The sequence below is a fragment of the Amblyomma americanum genome, chromosome 7 (genome assembly GCF_052857255.1).
Source record: "Amblyomma americanum isolate KBUSLIRL-KWMA chromosome 7, ASM5285725v1, whole genome shotgun sequence".
Taxonomy (NCBI): Eukaryota; Metazoa; Arthropoda; class Arachnida; order Ixodida; family Ixodidae; genus Amblyomma; species Amblyomma americanum.
The window spans coordinates 6,259,301-6,278,172 of record NC_135503.1 but is presented as its reverse complement, the minus strand read 5'-3'; the positions used below and the strand labels follow the sequence as shown (position 1 = coordinate 6,278,172).

Sequence of the window (18,872 nt, the reverse complement as noted above, 5' to 3'; positions counted from 1 at the left end):
TGGCGTAAATGAATACTTGAGACAGGCCTTAGTGAAATTGACTGCGAAGACTGGACTGAAGCCTGGATACGTCGCACGAAGGAGCCGATGGTATTCCTTTGATTTAATTAAGTGCTGGTTTATTTCGCTCTGCCCTAACTAGGTGCTTTTTTGTAAGTGGATATTATGGGTCTTACATTGTTAGGCTCAGAAACTGACTGCCCAGAAGAGGTTATCAACTAAGCCGCACGTAACTTTGACTTTCAAAATAATAAACGCCGCACAGGCCAACAAGTGAGCCTGTGTATTACAACCAGGGACAATTTCTTTGACGTCTACAGACTCCCTTCTAAAAAGAATACGGCCTCAAAAGGGAGCCGAAAACTCAGCGTTGGCATTAATTTTTCTAAATTCGCTGTACGGGCCCGGTCGTGCCCACTGACAGGAGTCTTCGCGAGGAAAAAAGTAAACACAAAAAACTACTGTGGCGCTTAATTATCATTATGCGATGACAATGCTTTAGCATTAGATCTTCTCTTTGCTTGCAGAGGTTGCTGAATTAGAGCATCGCTGATTGGCATTGACTGATTGGCCCTCCCCCTTCCATGGTAGCCATCCTCTGCGATCTTCTCTCTGGGGAGGACACTCTGGGAAGGTGGCAGCAACCTTCAGGTCTCTCCCCTACAAGTGGAGAGAAGGATTTCTCTTTCTCTACATTGCCACCTGCCACAGTTGGCAGGTGACTCTTTCGTGTACCAACCACGGCAGGTGACAGGTAGCAAGTGACAGGTGTAACTCAACACGACGCCGGGCACCTTTTTTTCCCGGTGTGGTTTCTAATGCGAACGCGTTAAATCTAGCGTCTCAGTGAGCGGATGAACATCATTAGGGCCGGCGATTAAAAGAAAAGCCAGCAGATTAGTTTTAATGGTCCGCGTGAATCTTATTTCTGACTGAACAAACTGCACACAAGAGATGGGTCAGTTTAGCCAAAGTTTCGCCTTTCAGTGTCCACGTGGGGGGTGGTTTTTGGTTTATGGGGGTTTAATGTCCCAAAGCGACTCAGGCTATGAGGGACGCCATAGTGAAGGGCTCCGGAAACTTCGACCACCTGGGGTTCTTCAACGTGCACTGACATCAGATGGGGCCCTCTGAAATTTCGCCTCCATCGAAATACGTCCGCCCGGCCGGGATCGAACCAGCGTCTTTCGGGTAACCAGGCGGGCACCGTAACCACTGGGCCACCGCGCCGACCCCACGTAGCTGAGGAGTATACTTTGCGCACAACAGTACTTATAAACTTTCAGATAAAGTTTGGCGTCAGTGTAACTCTGTAATCTCTGAAAATTAGCGCAGCCCAAGCGCCCTTCCTTGTCTACGTACTGTATCTAGCACGTCATATCCTTAGTTATAATTTTTGCTCTATAGGCTAACAATTTGTATGTGTGTTAGCTAATTGTTACTTCTACATTACCTCACTTCCGAAATGCAATGGCAGCGGTGGTGTGCTATTGTTCTAGCTACCTTCCTTCCCGTCCCCTCCCGTCTTTCTTACTGAAAAAAAAAATCGCGTTCTAGAGAAGGTGTGGGAGACGGCCACTGGAAAGTGCGGCAAAAATGTTGCTCTTCTCAGTGTTGCTGCTTCTCCTGCACTACCAGCGTCTGTGCAGCTCTGAACAAGCAGAAATACATGGCTAGAGATATCTGCCTGTGTACCAAAACAGCTGCGAAAACGAGATTGGAATACACAGCAAGAAACTGGCAAAACACACTGAGTCGTCGTGTATGTCTTGCCTGTGTCTTCTACGCAGTCTCTGTCTAGTCTGAAGAAATATGTCAACTAGCCGGTCGAAAGTAATACATCAAATATTACTCGCGGTGCCTGACTGCTAGTGACGTGTATATTAAACCTGTGCCCTGAGTCGACTTTGGACGGCATAGTTAATGGTGGTCTCGTCAGCCAGTGAGTTATAGTGCGCCATTGAGCCTGAAGACACGTGAAAACACGGCAATGATCAAATGAATCGAGAGACTATATGGCCGCCTGAAAAGTTTGGAGATGAGTCGGGGATAAAAAATAGTTTGCCCGGAAACGTCGCTGTGTAAACCATGATATATCTCTGAAGCAAAGGAACTAGAGACGAACGCGCTGAGACGCCATGCGTTTCTGAGATCAAGGCATGCTTGAGCTATCAGCCCAGTCATGGGTGACTATGAATTCGTCCCTGTTGTTAATTAATCATAAGTCTGCACTATGGTATACACTCAGGTCGAGTGAGCTATAGCGGACAGTTAATGTGAACGCGAACAAAGCTTTAAAAGCGCGCGAATGTACATTTTAATGAGTGCAGCTGAATACGTCTTTCCGGACCTCTGCGTCCAATGACAGTGCTGCTTGCGCGGTATGACGGGGCAGAATGGAAATTACAGCGTAGACTTACAAAGGCGCTACGAAGCTACATAGCGACAAGGAACGTGGCAGTGAAATACACATCAGGCCCAACTAATGGCCTGCGCGTTTAATTAAAAGACCCACCATAGATTTACGGTGGTCACTCCTGGATAGCGTGCGGGATGTGCCCGCTCGCAAAATGAAAAGGGCCTGCCCTAATTAAAGGCGCTGCTCTATATATGCAAAGGCGGCCGATGGCGCCCGCTCCATTGGATCGCGGCAAAGAAGGGTGCGCCTTCTATATAGGAGGAGCAATGCGGACGACCGAGTTGGGCCCGCTGGGAAAGGAGGTGGCAGAGAGCTCAGCGAGGCGTTGCTACCGGTGTGTGCAAGGGCAGATAATAATACAAGGAAAGAAAAAGAAGTGAAGAAGAGGACGAGGACCAGGAAATAAGGACGCATTTTTTTTTTTGTTACGGCGGCCGCTGCTCGCTCAGATCATCGCCCTTCTTCTTCTTCTTGTTTGCTGAGGTAAAGAAGAAGGACGATGATCTGAGCGAGCAGCGGCCGCCTTAACAAAAAAAAAAAGGGGGCGGGTCTGACGGCACTACAAATTATTGCCGCTTATACGACGTTAATCTTTGGTTCGCCCTTGCGTCTCGAAGAAACCGAACGGGCGGTGTACGGTGTTAATCCTTTCTTGCTGACGGAGAACGTGCTGGCAAGAAAACAACAAAACAAGATGTCGAGGATGTGGGAATAATGGAGAAAGAAGGCGTTTAGAGGATTAAAAAAGAAAGGAGAACGTTTTAAGACAAAGGACGCCGGTGGTTCGCGAGGGAAGGCAGCTTTGAAAGCAGCGCCGTCATCTGGCCCTTTCTGTTCCAATTTGTTGCCTAGATTAAAACGGCTGGCGGCAGCACGCAGCCATTGAAAACCCGTTTGTCTCGGGGCTTTCCTAAACTGTTCGCTGTGCGCGAGAATTCGAGAAGAAAGTAAGGCCTACCCAGCGCTGCCTAAGCGAGCTTGTTCTCGGCGTTTTAGTTTAAAAGACTCGCACTTGCGGCTCTGCCTCCAAGATTTCGCGAGCCTTTGAAAACTGATTCCACTTCCGCGATCGTTTCATGTACCAGATGTTTCAGGGGAGACTAAGTAATTCTAAAAATAGGTTTTTTGAAGTAAAAATGTTGCTTTTCAGCATAGTGTTGCCAATGTTGGCGATCGCCAGAAAACCGGTGAATCGTCCTAGGTAGTAAGCCGGTTAGCTAATTTTTAATAATTAACTTTTTAACTATCACAGCTAGTCAACTGGTTGCAACTAGAGATTTGTAGCCGGTCGTTAGCAATAACCAAATGAGTTTTTAGAATTCCGAAAACGCGATTAACATCGGCGCTGTGGCTCGGCAAATTTTTGGGTTTTTTGACTACTTACGTGCACCGGAAAAGTTGCTTTGCCTGCATGGTTTTCGAAAGCGCATGTATTTTGGCAAGATGTAGCCAAGTTTCGTCTAACCACCGCGCAAAGCATAATCGCGTTTTCGAAATTCTGAAAACTGATATGGCTATTACTAACGACCGGCTACAAATCTTTAACGGTAACCATTTGCCTAGTGGTAAACGTTAAGTATCAGAAATTAGTTGACCAGCTTACTACTTAAGATAATTCACCGGTTTTCCGGTGTCCGCCGACAATGGTAATACTATGCTGAAAAAGCCATATGTTTACCCCAAAAAGGCTATTTTTGAAAATTAATTAGTTTTCCCCGAAACACCCAGTATATTACGCGGGGTATTTAGGAGTCTTTGCTGTAAAGCTGTTCGATTAAACTGGTGAATTTCTTGTGCTGTTCTCTGCGTTAAGTAGCAATTATGATTTCTGATGCTTGCTATTTGCTTGGTGCGGAAGACTCCAGTGAGCTAAAACGAATAAAAAGAAGGTTTGGCCCCCTTCAAATCTGTGTTGCATGTTTAGCTTTTACAATGCTTTCGGGAGCGCACTGCAGGACAGGCATGGTCCAGAAGCAAACCCGATGGGCTGCATATTTTTTGAAACGGCTCTACATATGGCAGAACATCCTACGCGCTAGCAGAACCTGCAAGCAGAACCCACGTTAGATGCCTGCCGCCTCTTTCAGGTTCACGTTCACCACCTTACACCCCGCCACTCATTCCAGTGATTGTTCCTCGAAGTGATGGGACTATTTAGCCCCTGCCAACGATGAGTCCACTTGCCCAGACAAAATGAAGTCCTCTTGCCGAAACGTTGGCCGGAAGGCTTCCCCCGACCCCACCCCTTGTTCGTTTTCTCTTGTGCTAGCAGGTGTCACAGCTTTTCGCAATGTTATATTGAGCCATCCTGTTCTGAATACTTAGACAAAGCGTCTTGGCGACTGCTGAGCAGCCACAGGATTCCAGCGAACCCGAGCCGCCTTCCGCCTCTCCAGCGGCGATGCGAGGAAAACGCGCGCATCCTCACGCTGGAAGCTTGTTAGTTCCGCCAGATCGCGAACCGAAGCGTGATGACGGGCGTTGAAAAGGAAAAAAAAAGCTCGTCCCGAGACGCCCCCGCTCGCTCCTGTTTCATTTACCGCCGCCACGGGGGCGAACTAATTACCGCTCCCTCCGTCAAAACAGCGCGAGGGCGTGCGATGAGCTCGGCAGCTCTGGGCGTGCGCGCGCGTACGCACGCCGATCAATGGAAAACAGTCGATGGAGCGGCCCGAGGATGCGCGCCGCACGGCGAAATCATAAGACGAGCCGCAGCACTGCCGCCGGAGAGAGAGTCTGCCTGCATCGAGCGTGTATGTGTGTGCGCCGAATGCCGAGGCCTCGACACGCCACGGCGATAGCGACGCTTTCTTTCGGCCTTGCACGCCGTGATGATGGTGGCCTCCACGTGCGGGAGAATATTACTCCCGCACGAAGATCAGCACTGTATTTCACGATTGAGAACATTTCTTCTCATCTGATTACACCGCTAAGGCTCGGAGGCGGTGAGAGAGACAGAGAGAGGGAGAGAGAGAGAGAAAAAAAGAAGTAAATAAGAGTTCTCGATTGTGAAGTGATGCCGTGCGCGGTGTTCGCTGGTGAATGCGTTCGTGCCGCGATATTACGTCTCCTGTGTGCCCGAGAACGTCGGAACGAAATTGCTTTCTGTGCGTTCTGTACATAGTATTTCTTCTGCACAGATTTCAGCGGCTGTTCAGTGCAGTGCTTATTTTTTACTCCGGGATCGCAGCGTAGACAGAATGTTTCTGTTTTTCTTCATTTCGAGGAAGGGGAGCAGCTGAAGCGTCAGGGTAAAATATCTACAGATTTAGCGAAAGAAGTGAGATGAGGAAAAAACACTTATTTGTACAAGTGGCGGCCGGAGCTCTTGCGGGTAGGATCATTAGTCCAGGGAAGGCCGCATCAGGCGGCTTAAGTGGTTGGGTGTCTGTGAACATGTCCATGTGATATGGGTATGTATCTAAGGACAAGAATTTACGCATAATATTGGGCGAAGACGATAGAGGTGTGGGGATTAAGGTATGTGGCGTCTGACCTCGCCGGAGGACGTGGGAGTCTTTCGGAGTGAGGTGTTCGTGACGTGGGGGACATAGGCGACTGTTGAGACTCAGTGTTTCTAGGCGTGTGGCGTATGTATAGAGGGTAGAGCTCAGGGTGAGGTGGCCTCGCTCGGTGAGTATAATCGCGACATAGTGTATCAGCCCTGATGTTTCCAATCAGGCCCTCGCGTATGCCCCAGGATGCGGAGAGCTTGACAAGGGACGCGACCGCTTGTGCAAACATGGCAGGCTGCCTGGGTGTCGGTGAAGATATGTGAACTCTGGGAATGGTAGTCATTCGATTTAATGGTGAGGGCGATAGCGATCGCTTCAGTGGCATTGGGGCCTGGTGCCCGGATGGCAGTTTTCAGCTATGGAGTGTTGGTGCAGGCTACAGCTGAACAGGCGTGTTCGTGGGTGGGCATAGGAGGCAATACTAACGTAGATAGCTGTGCTGTCCTGTCCATACTGCTTGTGAAGATGTCGAAAGCGGGCCTGCCTTCTGGCCGTTTGAAGTTCGTTGTGCATGCGGCGGGGGTATAGGGTCAAGTTGGAGATGGGTGTGGATGTCAGCGGAGAGTACGCCCGTGAAGGCTAGGGTCTGTGAGGCCTGGGGGTCGCCATTGTAGCGGAGATTGGCTCTGCCTGGAGAGATGGTAAGTAGACGAGAGCGTCGGGTGGTGAGGACAGCGTCACGGATGTCTTAAAAGGGGTTGTGAGTGCTCAGGGCGAGTAGGCGGGCCGTGGTCGTGCACATTGGAAGGCCGAGAGCAGTCTTGTAGAGGGTTCAGATTAGGAGTAGAACGTTCTTGCGGGCCAGTTGGTTCATTGCAGACAAAGGTTAGTACTGCGCGAATTAGACACGACAGGAGAACAGGAACAGATTAGGACGCCAACCGGATTTTTCTGATTAGGACGCCGACCGGATTCAGGGCAGTGTATGTGAGTTGGTGATATTGGAGGCCATATTGTATGCGGCATATGGCGAGGATCATGCCGAAACGAGTGGCAAAACACGCACTTGCGGTGCGCTGCTATGCGGCGAATCATGTGGGCAATGTTTAGGATGGTTGTGCGAAGAGTGGCGATGGTGTGTGAGTTTGCCGTCGTGCTGTATCCAGAGTCCAAATGCTCGCACAAGAGAGCGCTCCTCGATGGGTCGTTTGTGAATTTGTAGGCAGGTTGGTCCGGGTGACTTGTAGAGGTGTCCATGAAACCAGAGAACTTCAGATTTCTCCGGGGCACATCGCATGCCACTTTGCGTGACAAACGTCCTGACCGTCTGCATGGAATTTTGCAGGGATGCATCCTTTTCCGCTAGGGAGCCGTTTGTGGATCCGAGGGTGATATCGTCGACTTTTTGTGCAGCCGACGTCCTCGTGTGCAGTTGGTTGGTGTTCAAGTAGGGCCATGGTCAAGTCCATCGCAAGGAATTCTGAGATGTATGCTCGTCAACGCTCCTGAAAAGCTTAGACAGAAAGCTTAGCTAGGAATCAGGTCTGTTCATCAAAACTCCTGAAAAGCTTAGGCATGCAGATAGGAGATGAAAGATATTCCGTTACCTTGAAAAATGTGGCTATTTACTTGGCGCATCTTATATATATATATATATATATATATATATATATATATATATATATATATATATATATATATATATATATATATATATATATATATATATATATATATATATATATATATATATATATATATATAAGCATCAGAAGTGCTTTTGGATGTATCTTAAGCATCGGTGTCAATTTAGTCGCTTGAATAATGAGTGGGTGGTATATTAACTCTTATACTTGAGCAGGCTGTGTAGCTGGACTAGCAGGTTGGTTATGGATAGCAACATATGTCTGTCTATCAGTGGCTAATGTTTGAGTTACAGTATAAAACGGGCAAATCGAATACCTTAAAAAAAGTTGATAGTTCCGTGCAGTTGTGCATCCCTCTCGTACGTGTTGGTCGTCGGTCGGCGCTGCATCCCATAATAATATATACCAATCGAAAATCTTGAAGGAACCAGAATGCACCTCGTAAGAATAGCCCCAATAAGCAGGTATTCAGAGATTCATTTAGAAAAGTCGAAAAAAATACTATTGTGAGAAAGCAGGACGAAACTAGTACCAGTGTGGTATGCGTATCAAATTACAACCAACCAATCCTTACACTTCATGTATACATACAATGTAGATTCTTCAGGATCCATTCTTATGCATAATCAATACTGTCGGCCATAAATACCTATGTTAATTACTTAGACTTAATTACTTGGCCGCGGCGGCTGCGTTTCGATGGAAGCGAAACGCTAAGGCGCCCGTGTGCTGTGCGATGTCAGTGCACGTTAAAGATTCCCAGGTGGTCGAAATTATTCCGGAGCCCTCCTCCACGGCATCTCTTTCTTCTTTTCTTCTTTCACTCCCTCATTTATCCCTTCTCTTACGGCTCGGTTCAGGTGTCCGCCGATATGTGAGACAGATACTGCGCCATTTTGTTTCTCTGGAAAACAATTTGCATTTATTTGTTTTATTTTTCCCCAAAATAAGGAACAGCAATGAGTGAGTGAGTGAGTGAGTGAGTGAGTGAGTGAGTGAGTGAGTGAGTGAGTGAGTGAGTGAGCGAGCGAGCGAGCGAGCGAGCGAGCGAGCGTGCGGGAGAGAGAGAATGATCGAGTGATTGTTGGTGTCAGGCGTGCAGGTCGATTCTCTCGTTTTGGTAATTAACAGACAGACCGTTCGACGGATCGATTGATTGAGGAAGCAGCCCTTATGCCGCAGCGCAGGTTTTGCAACGCAAGTGTGAATACGGAGCTTCGCCTTCGTCGCTTTCCTCAGACACACTCATCCCGCGCTGGTCTGCATTTGTGTGTGCGCGCGCAAACGGTTAGGCTGACATTCAAGGCCCTCATTAAGACCGCCCTCTCTACCCTCATCGTCCATCTTCATTTTTCTTTCGTTCAGTCCTCGCTGCACTGCGTTGCGCAACAGGGCACCGCGGAGCAGGACGGGAATGCTAATTGGAAAGCGGGCCGGTAGGCTGCATCGATCGAGCTCCTCGCTGCCATAGACGGTGTCACTCGTCGTGCCGTCCGCGGAAAGCCATAAGAAGGGGGGGGGGGGGTTCTTAGAGGGCCGTGCACTGCACGCCACCTTCCTTGCTCCGGCGAAGGTGGCGGGGGGTAGCATTCAATGCTCGGGGAAAACTTTCCGAGTGCCGAGAAGCGGGAAGACGGTGAAACTATATATACGATAACAGAAGCCTTCATAGCCGTGGTTGCTGGAGTAAGTTCACGGTTGGTTGCCAGCTCATTTACTCGGACAAGGCTGCCGAGGAACTGTGCTCGGGCCGAGGCCGGAAACATTGTAGCTTTATAGTGAGGGGAGACGGAGAACAGCGCCCACAGGCGTTCGTCATGAGATTCTCCGGGAGGTTGGCAGCTGTTAAACACAGCGGAGCCTTCTTGCGGGGTTTACTACCCTCTGCGTGCAACTTTGCACCTCCGCACATACGAACATACAGGTAGCAATTAATAACACCAAGAAATAGCAGCGACAGCGAAAAACAGAATAACAGGCCCGTAATCTCTTTCTCACCGCTGTCTCACGGGTTCTACGCATAAACAGCGAGAGCCAACATCGGCCTCTTATTCACATTATTTTCTTTGTGAAACCTTTATATAACCGTGCTTACCGCGTACCTCTTAGTTAAACTCATTATCCAAGCAACATTCAGCTCTTTCATGAAAACGCGCTTTTCCGAACCACATGTAAAAGCTGAGATTCCTGCGGTTATGAGTTCGTCTTCGTCCTAGCGTAACATGAAAGGGAGCTAGCAATGGCACTGCTCTCGCGGAGACGAGCGAACAACCCATGCTTGACTGAACACACTGCTCCTTTTCTCGCACTACTTGTCACGAAAGCAGTCCTGAGAAATCGCGAGCACTTCCTGTCCGTTCCAACGAAGCGCGCCCTCTCTCGACGTGCGTGTTTACGTTCGGGCGGCCACTTGAGCAACACTGAAAAAAAAAAAAACACCAACGTAGCGGTCCACAACACGTTACCGCGGGTCAAGAAGGCAGGTGAAATCGCGAGCACCTCCCCTCCGTTTGCATGGCAAGCCGCGCGCATTGCACGACGTGCCTCGGCGTGTTTGTGCGTGGCCGCACGCGGACACAGGGGGAGCGAGCCACTCGAGCGGGCACTCAAGGCGCCGGACGCGACCGGCCATTTTTGCAAGGTAGGAGGAAAAAAGAGACAGAAAAGAGAGCAAGAGAGTGGACACTGCGGTGGACGCCCTCTGCATGCGACGGGCGGGAGACGCCGCGGACCCACGTCTCTCGTTTCCAGGGCGGGCACGTCCTGGCGGCCAAGGAGCGGCGGCTTGTTTGAACAGCCGGCCGCTCGGTCGTCATTCCCCGACTGTAAACACGACCGGAAGAAATCCGGCTGGGAGCAGGGGCGCGTGGATCGTAACGCGGACTCGATTGCGCGAGGGAATTCAATTTGTAGAGTAGTGCCGGATGGCTTGGACGAAGCAGCCTACGTATGTACGTACGTACAAGTCCTCTTGGCGGAGCTCAGCAGCGGCCGTGGCGTTGTTGTTTTTCCTCCCTTGAGCAAATGTGTGCGCGTCGCAGCGAAGGGCAAGGAATTTAGCCACATAAGTGACGCGAGAATGATTGGAAATGGCTGTTTGATTGCACCAGACAATGTTGCATGATTGCCTCGTGCTTGGCCGAGTGATGTGTACGCAGTTGAGTTTTAAGAGGAGTGGCTTCCAACGTATAGCTCAAGTTTTCTGGTCGACGCTTAATGAACATGGTTCTTCCTTCGCGTTCCGTTTCGCTTTGAGCTCAGTTAGATACAAACTTGAAAGGTAACGAGTTTAACCCCCACTCGTTCCAAAGCTGGGGTCAATATTCTATACCTCTTCGGATTAGCTTGACGATTAAATAATAATAATAATGTGAGCACTTTATGCGCCTTCGTCGTCGTCGCCTCTCTGGCTGCGACATCATTCTCTATCACCTGTAAATTTCCATCGTCATCGCTTGGTGCTGTTCGCTGAGAGCTCGTCTCTGCCAGCGGGTGAGAAAAAACGTCTCCTATGAAGTCTTCCCTTACACTTGGTGGAGGTGCGCATTGGATCCGCCGTATCCTCTTTCCTCGCTTCTCCCGGGAGCTGAGTTCCGGTCGCCGCTTGTGTACTCTCACCGCATTGTCCCAAGAGGAGAACGCCGACGGCCCGGGTTCCTCCCGCTCGCCCTCTGCTGCCACCGCAACTTGGACCGTGAGCAGCCGTCAACGCAACCATCAGATGTTTGCTGACCTCCAAGGAGACGACGTCGACGACTGGCTTGACCACTACGACCGCTTGAGTTCGTTTAACCGCTGGGACGACTCCCTTAAACTCCTGAACGTGTCCTTCTATTTGACTGACGTTGCACGCACATGGTTCGTAAATCATGAGACTGATATTCCCGACTGGACAAGTTTCAAGCAGCAGTTGCGACAGATTTTTGGCTCTCCAGCTGTTCGGGCTGAAGTAGCCCAGAAGAAGCTCGCTGACCGCATCCAGTGCCCTGCCGAGTCGTGCACTTCTTATATTGAGGATGTACTTGCTCTCTTTCGGCGTGCCAATGCCACCATGACCGAGGCTGACTGTGTTCGCCACGTCCTGAAGGGTATCGGCTCTCTGGCATTCAATGCCCTTGCCGTCCAAAATCCAACGACCGTCGATGCCATCATCGAGACCTGCCAACGCCTCGATCAGCTGCAATCCATCCGTTTACACCCTGACCCGACTGCCCCTCGCTTGCCCGCCGACACCGACCTGCGTGCCCTCATTCGTTCGCTCATTCGTGAGGAACTTCTCACACACGGTTCTCCGTGCCTCACCGCACCTTCGCTTCCTGCTCCGTCCTCTGCTGGTGCTGGCCTTCGCAGCATCATCAAAGAAGAGTTGGCGTCAGTAGCCTGCTCTCTGGCACCATACACCCCTGCTGTTCGCCCTACACCCACGTACGCTCAGGTCGCTGCCATGCCGCCTGTCTTTGGTCCGCCTCCTACGCCAGCGCCGCCACGCGACCATGTCACAGCTTTAGCACCTCCAACCTCAACGCAACCGTTCTACTCGCCCTGGCGCCCCAGCCGGCCGATTTGTTATTACTGCGGCTTCCGGGGACATAATTTCCCGCTTCTGCCGTCGGCACCTTCACGACGAACGTCGCGGGTATGAAACCTTCGAAGGCTGCTACACTACTAGTGGTCCCTCTCATGAACGCCGTGCCTTCACTGACTCTTCGGGACGTTCTTCTTCAGCTTCCGCCAGCTCTGCTCCGCCTCGTGGTTATCGGCCCACCAGAGCTCGATCCCCTTCGCCGAACCGCCTCAAAAATTTGACTGGCCGCCTTGGCCGCAGGCTTCTTCGTCTCCAAGAAAACAGTTTTGACGTCGCCGACAAGTCCGGTCGAACGCACCGAGACGCCGATGCCCTTTCTCGTTGCCCTCTTCTGGACTCTTCGTGTCGGTCTTCAACACGACCTTCCACCTGTCACAGCGACTGCTCATCGTCGCAATCCCTCCCCTGCGTCGCATCTGACGATTTAAATGACCTTGCGTCGGATCAACGCAACGATGGGTATTGCCACTCCCTAATCGACCGTCTCACGGGAGCTTGCTACCCTCCTACCGCTCGGTTGCGTCGGCAGCTTCACCAGTTCAAACTCGAAAATTATGTGCTCTGCCGCTACATTTACTGCCCTGATGGCATCCACTGGGTTCCAGTGGTACCACGTACACTTCGCTCCCGTATTTTGGAGGCCCTCCACGATTACGCGACGGCCGGTCACTTAGGTTTTCACAAAACCGATGATAGCGTCAAGAGCCGTTTCTTCTGGCCTGGCCTTTCCTCCAGCGTCGCTAAATACGTCGCATCTTGCCCGCTCTGCCAGCGCCGAAAACGGCCGACTTCACCTCCCGCTGGACATCTGCAGCCTCTACCATGCCCCGCCACGCCATTCGCCGTCGTCGGCATCGACTTGTATGGCCCGCTTCCTCTCTCGACACGAGGTAATAGATGGACAGTCACTGCCATCGACCATCTGACATGCTACGCCGAGACCGCAGCCTTGCCTGATGGCTCAACGCCTGAAGTTGCCTCTTTCTTTCTCCAATCCATCGTGCTCCGCCATGGCGCCCCTCAGGTGCTTATCAGTGACCGCGGCCGGACGCTGCTTTCGACCGTTGTAGCCGAAGTTCTGCAAGATTCTTCTACACTTCACAAGATGACGTCCAGCTACCATCCCCAGACCAATGGTCTTACTGAGCGGTTCCATCGCACCCAGTCAGATATGATTGCTATGTACGTCGAACCTGACCACCGGAATTGGGACGCAGTCCTTCCTTTCGTCACTTTTGCCTACAATTCCGCGTTGCAACGAACCACTGGTTACTCCCCGTTTTTCCTCGTTTACCGCCGTTCTCCCACTACCCTTCTCGACGCCTCTTTCTTCTCGGCGCCTGCGAGCTCCTCGCCGTCTCTCCACGAACAATTCCTCTCCCGCGTGTCCCGATGCCGCCACCTTGCTCGCCTGAACACTGAAGCCTGCCAAGAAGATCGCAAAAGTCACTACGACACGACGCATCGCGTTGTCTCGCTCCACCCTGGACACGAGGTCTTGCTGTCCACCCCTCTGCGGACGCCTGGTCTTTGCGACAAGTTTCAGCCTCGTTTCATTGGTCTCTACTTGGTGCTCAACCAAACTTCACCAGTTAACTACTGTGTCACTCCTGTTGACCCTCCCCCGGACCGCCGTTACAACGGGACTGAAATTGTCCACGTCTCCCGCCTGAAGCCTTTCATTCGGCGCTCTGACCGCGCGGGTAGTTAGTGTGAGCACTTTATGCACCTTCGTCGTCGTTGCGTCTCTGGCTGCGACTTCATTTTCTTTCACCTGTAAATTCCCATCATCATCGCTTGGCGCTGCTTGTGACGATACGGTGACTTCTTTTAATATGTCACTCAAGTACACAAAACACCATGCGTTCGTGTTCATCATCATCATCAGTCTTACTGCACCCACTGCAGGGCAAAGGCCTCTCCCATGTCTCTCCAATTAACCCTGTCCTTCGCCAGCTGCATCCACCCTAACCTAACCTAACCTAACCTAACCTTCTGCCGGCCCCTGCTAAGCTTACTTTCCCTTGGAATCTACTTCGTTACCCTTAAGTACCAGCGGTTATCTTGCCTTCACACTAGATGCCCTGCCCAAGCTCATTTCTTCATCTTGATTTCGACTAGGATGTCCTTAACCCGCGTTTGTTCCCTCACCCACTCTGCCCGCTTCCGGCCTCTTAACGTTGCACCTATCATTTTTCATCGTGTTCGTGTTATTCTGCCGTAAAAAGGATCACAAGGTAATCCTGTAAAGCTTGCACTAAAAATTATCAGTAGGAGTAAAGGAAAAAGAAAACGCTCTGAAGAACTTGATTGTCTTGAACAAAAAGTAATGAAAAAATTCAAGGAAAACAGACAAATAACGACATTGCGTTTATCTCATGGTGTGGTTAAATGTCTGTGCTACGCAAGTACAAAACTAAATGCGAAAATGCAATTCTTCATTGCAAACACGTCAAGTTTTTGGCAGATTACTGCGCGCGCAGCAACAACAGCAATAATAATAATAATAATAATAATAATAATAATAATAATAATAATAATAATAATAATAATAATAATAATAATAATAATAATAATAATAATAATAATAATAATAATAATAATTTTCCCTCAGTACGAGGAAAAGAGCAGCTTGACGGGGTGACTGCCCCCATAACTGACGACATTTGGCAGCATGAGACAAATCAGCACACTGAAATCGAACATAAATATCTAATTAATGAATGAAATTTAAATCAAAGCGTAAAAAAATGCTACGAGTAGTCGAGGCAAAATTCATGTCATTCATACAATGAAACACACGAAGAGGAACAGTGTACGCTTAAAAGGAGTTCTGGCTAGAGGGTATAAACATTCATTTACACTGCAGCATATAAGATATCGTAAGTGGGTCCGGATGAGTTGAACTGTCCTTTTAGAATTGTGTATTTTGTAATATATGACTGTAGTAGTGGAAAAGTATAAAGCCGGCGCAAAATCGCTTGTGAAAACATAAAAACGTGCATAGAAACATTTTACGAATTGCTTTGAATGAAACAAGTGAAGAATCTTTACCACTGTTGGATGAGTTGTGGTTCAGTAAGGCTACAAGTCTGAAGCAAAGCATTTGATTGCCATAGTTCGAACGGCAGTCAGTAACATGCCAACGTTCGGGATTATGGCTGCTATAAGTAGTCACATTTACTTGAAGCGCCGCTAGTAGTGTTAGTGAGTAGTCCTGTTTGATAATACCTTGCTTATATATTAGGGAGAGCCTGTAGTTTTACAAAAATGTTATGTTAATGATTTTGAACTGCCTAAATAATGGTCCTGTGTGTGCGAGGTAAGGAGCTTTAGTAATTCGTCTGATGACTCTTTTTCGAAGCGTCAATAACTTTGGGATGTTTTCTCCAGTTGTAGATGTCCAGAGTAATGAACAATATTTAAAATAGAGAAAAAAAACGCATTGTAAAGCAGAATATTGACTGAAACTGAAAATACTGAGTAATAACGGCGTATGGAACCGATAATTCTTGATAGGTTGATGACTAAATATTCTACGTGAGCATCCCACGTCATGTGCTCTGAAAAGTGAACGCCTATGGTTTTTACAGATTCGACAACTTCTATCCGAGCGTCAATGAGTACCACAGGGTAAAACTAGAATGCTTTGTTTCTGAGCCGGAAGATCACGACATTAGTTTTATTTACATTTAGTTTCAAACTGTTTTTGTGTGCCCAATCTTCAATTTCGGCCAAGGTTGAGTTAAGACAGCTGATAGTTCAGTGCCTGAACAACCAGAGAAAGACTACTGTCGTCCGCGTAAATAATCCATTTTGCAGACGTATCTAATCTAACAATATTATTAATGTAAAGAATAAATAGAGGGGGGGGGGGGGGGGCTAAAAGGCTTCCTCGTGGAATTTCTGAGGTGACAGGCTTGACTACGGAGGAAACAGCATATTATTGCTTGTGTATTTCGCGTTTTAATCATCGCAGCGCATAAAGTGTACGAGAGTTACGGAAAAAGGAGTCTACTGTAATTACGGTTTCTATACTGCCTAAGCTATCGAGCAAAAGTAAGGGATCTTCCCCCTCATGTTCCGAACCTTGCCGCTCTGCTTGGGGGCGCCACTCGACAAAGCACATCTAGTGTCGGGACCTGCGCAATGGGTCAGTCTCGACACCAGGAGTGCTTCGTCAGGCGGCGCTCCTAAGCAGAGCGGCAAGGATCGGAACACGAGAGGGTGTGGGGTTGGGGTTCCTACTCTTTGTCACGATAGCACACTGCGTACACCATGAAGCGAACACACAAAGTAATACCTGCAGGAAAACAAACAAGGGAAGAAACAAAGTGCGTGCGGTATTTCGATAGTGAATGGAAGACCACTGCGTTTCCCATATATTCAGCACCAGTACTCATGCCTCCATGGATAGGCATATTTTCGGGGAACTCCTGCACTAATTCCGTTTGTAAGGTTCTGTTCATTGGGTTGTGTGCATTATTTTTCGTGGTTTAACCTCCCAGGTCACCTCCAATGTACGCTCCAGTACTCATTATAGCTCCGCAGTGTAATGAACGAATGCAAAAGTGTTTGGCTTTTATAATTAGTGACAGTAGTGCATTTCAGATCGCATACAGACATATAGGGGGCGTAGAAGGAGGCCGAAGCTAACGCAGTGCGCTTGTACTTCCAAATATAAAGCATTCGAACGTTTTCAGCACTGCATTTCAAGTAGTGCGCAGCAGACGAATACAATGTTGGCACCGGCTGCGGCCTTCATTATGTCAGGGCGCATGGGCATCAGCGTTCCGCCTACACAGCCGTAATATCGCCCAAGCCGCAATGTAATTTCATCCGGTAACAGCACGTGGCATTGGGTGCTCTGTTGCCTGATGAAATTATATGTGAGCACAGAAAAAGAAGTGTGTGCAGTACGTAATGGGCAGTACAAGTATCAACAAGTATCGATCACCTCATTTTTCAGGCCATGCAGGTGAAATTTATTAATCTCAATATTTATTGCGGAGAACCTGGTCGCCTGCGTAACTCGTTATCGTGAATAAATAATCGAATCAGACTAGGCAGCCTAACTAGAGGCTGCTACGTTTTGTCCGAATAACTGCGAGAGAACCGTCACTGCCTTCGTGGGCCAGCCAAGGGCAGCAGGGAACAGGAAAGAAGCGTCAATTGGTTGCTCACCCGGACCTCTGGTGCGTATTGTTTGGTTCCTCCTGGGAAGGTCGGCCGTCACTTGCTGCTGCCGTCCTGCGTGAGAAACATTGAAGACACAAAGGCGTCCACCGTAGTTGACTCGCAAAATAAATAAAAAATCAGTTAAATCAGCAATAAAAGCAAGGAAAGCAGAATAGCGAGTCACTATAGAACGTGCTAGATGAGCACACAGTTCGGCTGGAAGCTATATTCCATCATTCACTACTAACACTATTATAAGTATAATTTCACTCTGCAGGCCACAGAACTGTAGAATACAATGGATGGGTTACTTCGCGCATTACCGCACGCTGAATTTGAGAATCTATGGCTGTGGGTTTATTTTTTTACTCCCTCTTTTACTTGTACTGATTGCTGCAACTTGTTTGTTCGCATTGTGCATACTCCTGCAATGTCTTGGTATGCAACACAACATATGTCAATAAAAAATAAATGAATAAACAAACAAACAAAAAGACTTACTAAATTGCTCCTTTTGACGGCTCCCAGTAACACGTCAACACGCAACCAAATAAATTAATTTCACTTTCTAAAAAAAAAAGTCTTCATGGCAAAAACACAGAGAAAGTCAATTATTTCTTCCCGTTATGCTGACTGCTACAGTGACGCGTTATTTTCCACAAAATATTTTCTCCCAGGGGGCGAGGGAGATAGAGACAGGTTTATTTACGAAGGAAGGCAGAAGAGGTCGGCCCGAGTTTTAATGCTGCACTCGGTTGAAGGTGATGATCAGACGTGGCGCTAAAGCCGGGTCGTGTTAGCCCCGAATCTTGACAGCTAAATGGGGCAGTTTAGAAGGCGGGCGAGAACATTTCCGGCTCTCCTGTTTTGTGAACCAACGACAGGCCTTTGTGAGCTTAATTAAAATCGCTCAGACCGGGGTGCTTAAGACAAGCACTTCGGACCGCAAAATTGAATTCCTTCTGGCCGTAGCTACGACGGCGACACATGGCGGGCTCAAAGGATGCCCGTGTCTTCGTCGCTATGTAGAAGCAACGTAATTCACGCTGTCCTTGTAGGACAAGTGCTCACTCACGCAGCGAAACAATGGTCGCCGAGGCTTAGTCACAATGAACGTTACTGGACTTAAAAGGGTACAGACACAAAGTCTTTGGACGTCTGTCTTTTTTTGCCTTTAAAGATGACTACGAATAATCAAGAAATAGAGCTCAAAACGGGAGTGCGCAGCATTCATATTTCAGTACAAACCAATTTCTACCGGCAGTTGCAGTCTCTGCAAGCGCCAGTGCTGAAGTGCACCGTGAAGTCATGGTCGACCGGCCAACCAGGACTACCACAATTCTGATGACGTCCGCGTCGCCGGCAAGCACTGATTGTTCCTGTGAACCGCCATTGTGTTTAGAGACGCCGAAATAACTGGGGCAAGTGCAGCTGACGTCACTCGATGCGAGTATAAATGCCGAGCGGCTTCTCTTAAAAATCATATTAAATTGTGTTCTACTCAAAGCCTGTGACTGACACTTGCTAGACGGAATATCCTTTCGCTCACGAAAAAAATCATATCGTTTGCTTAACTTTGAAGTTTTGTG

General features: G+C 48.8%; 1 protein-coding gene across 2 annotated transcripts in view; it reads right to left on the bottom strand.

The window, feature by feature from the left end:
- Positions 1-18,872, bottom strand: part of LOC144098332 (potassium voltage-gated channel protein Shaw-like) — a 182,234-nt gene that overhangs the window by 39,004 nt on the left and 124,358 nt on the right. For both annotated transcript variants that reach the window (XM_077630890.1, XM_077630891.1), the window contains one exon: positions 17,290-17,355. In XM_077630890.1, coding sequence (XP_077487016.1) covers positions 17,290-17,355 — 66 coding nt within the window. The remainder of the gene's footprint in view (positions 1-17,289; positions 17,356-18,872) is intronic.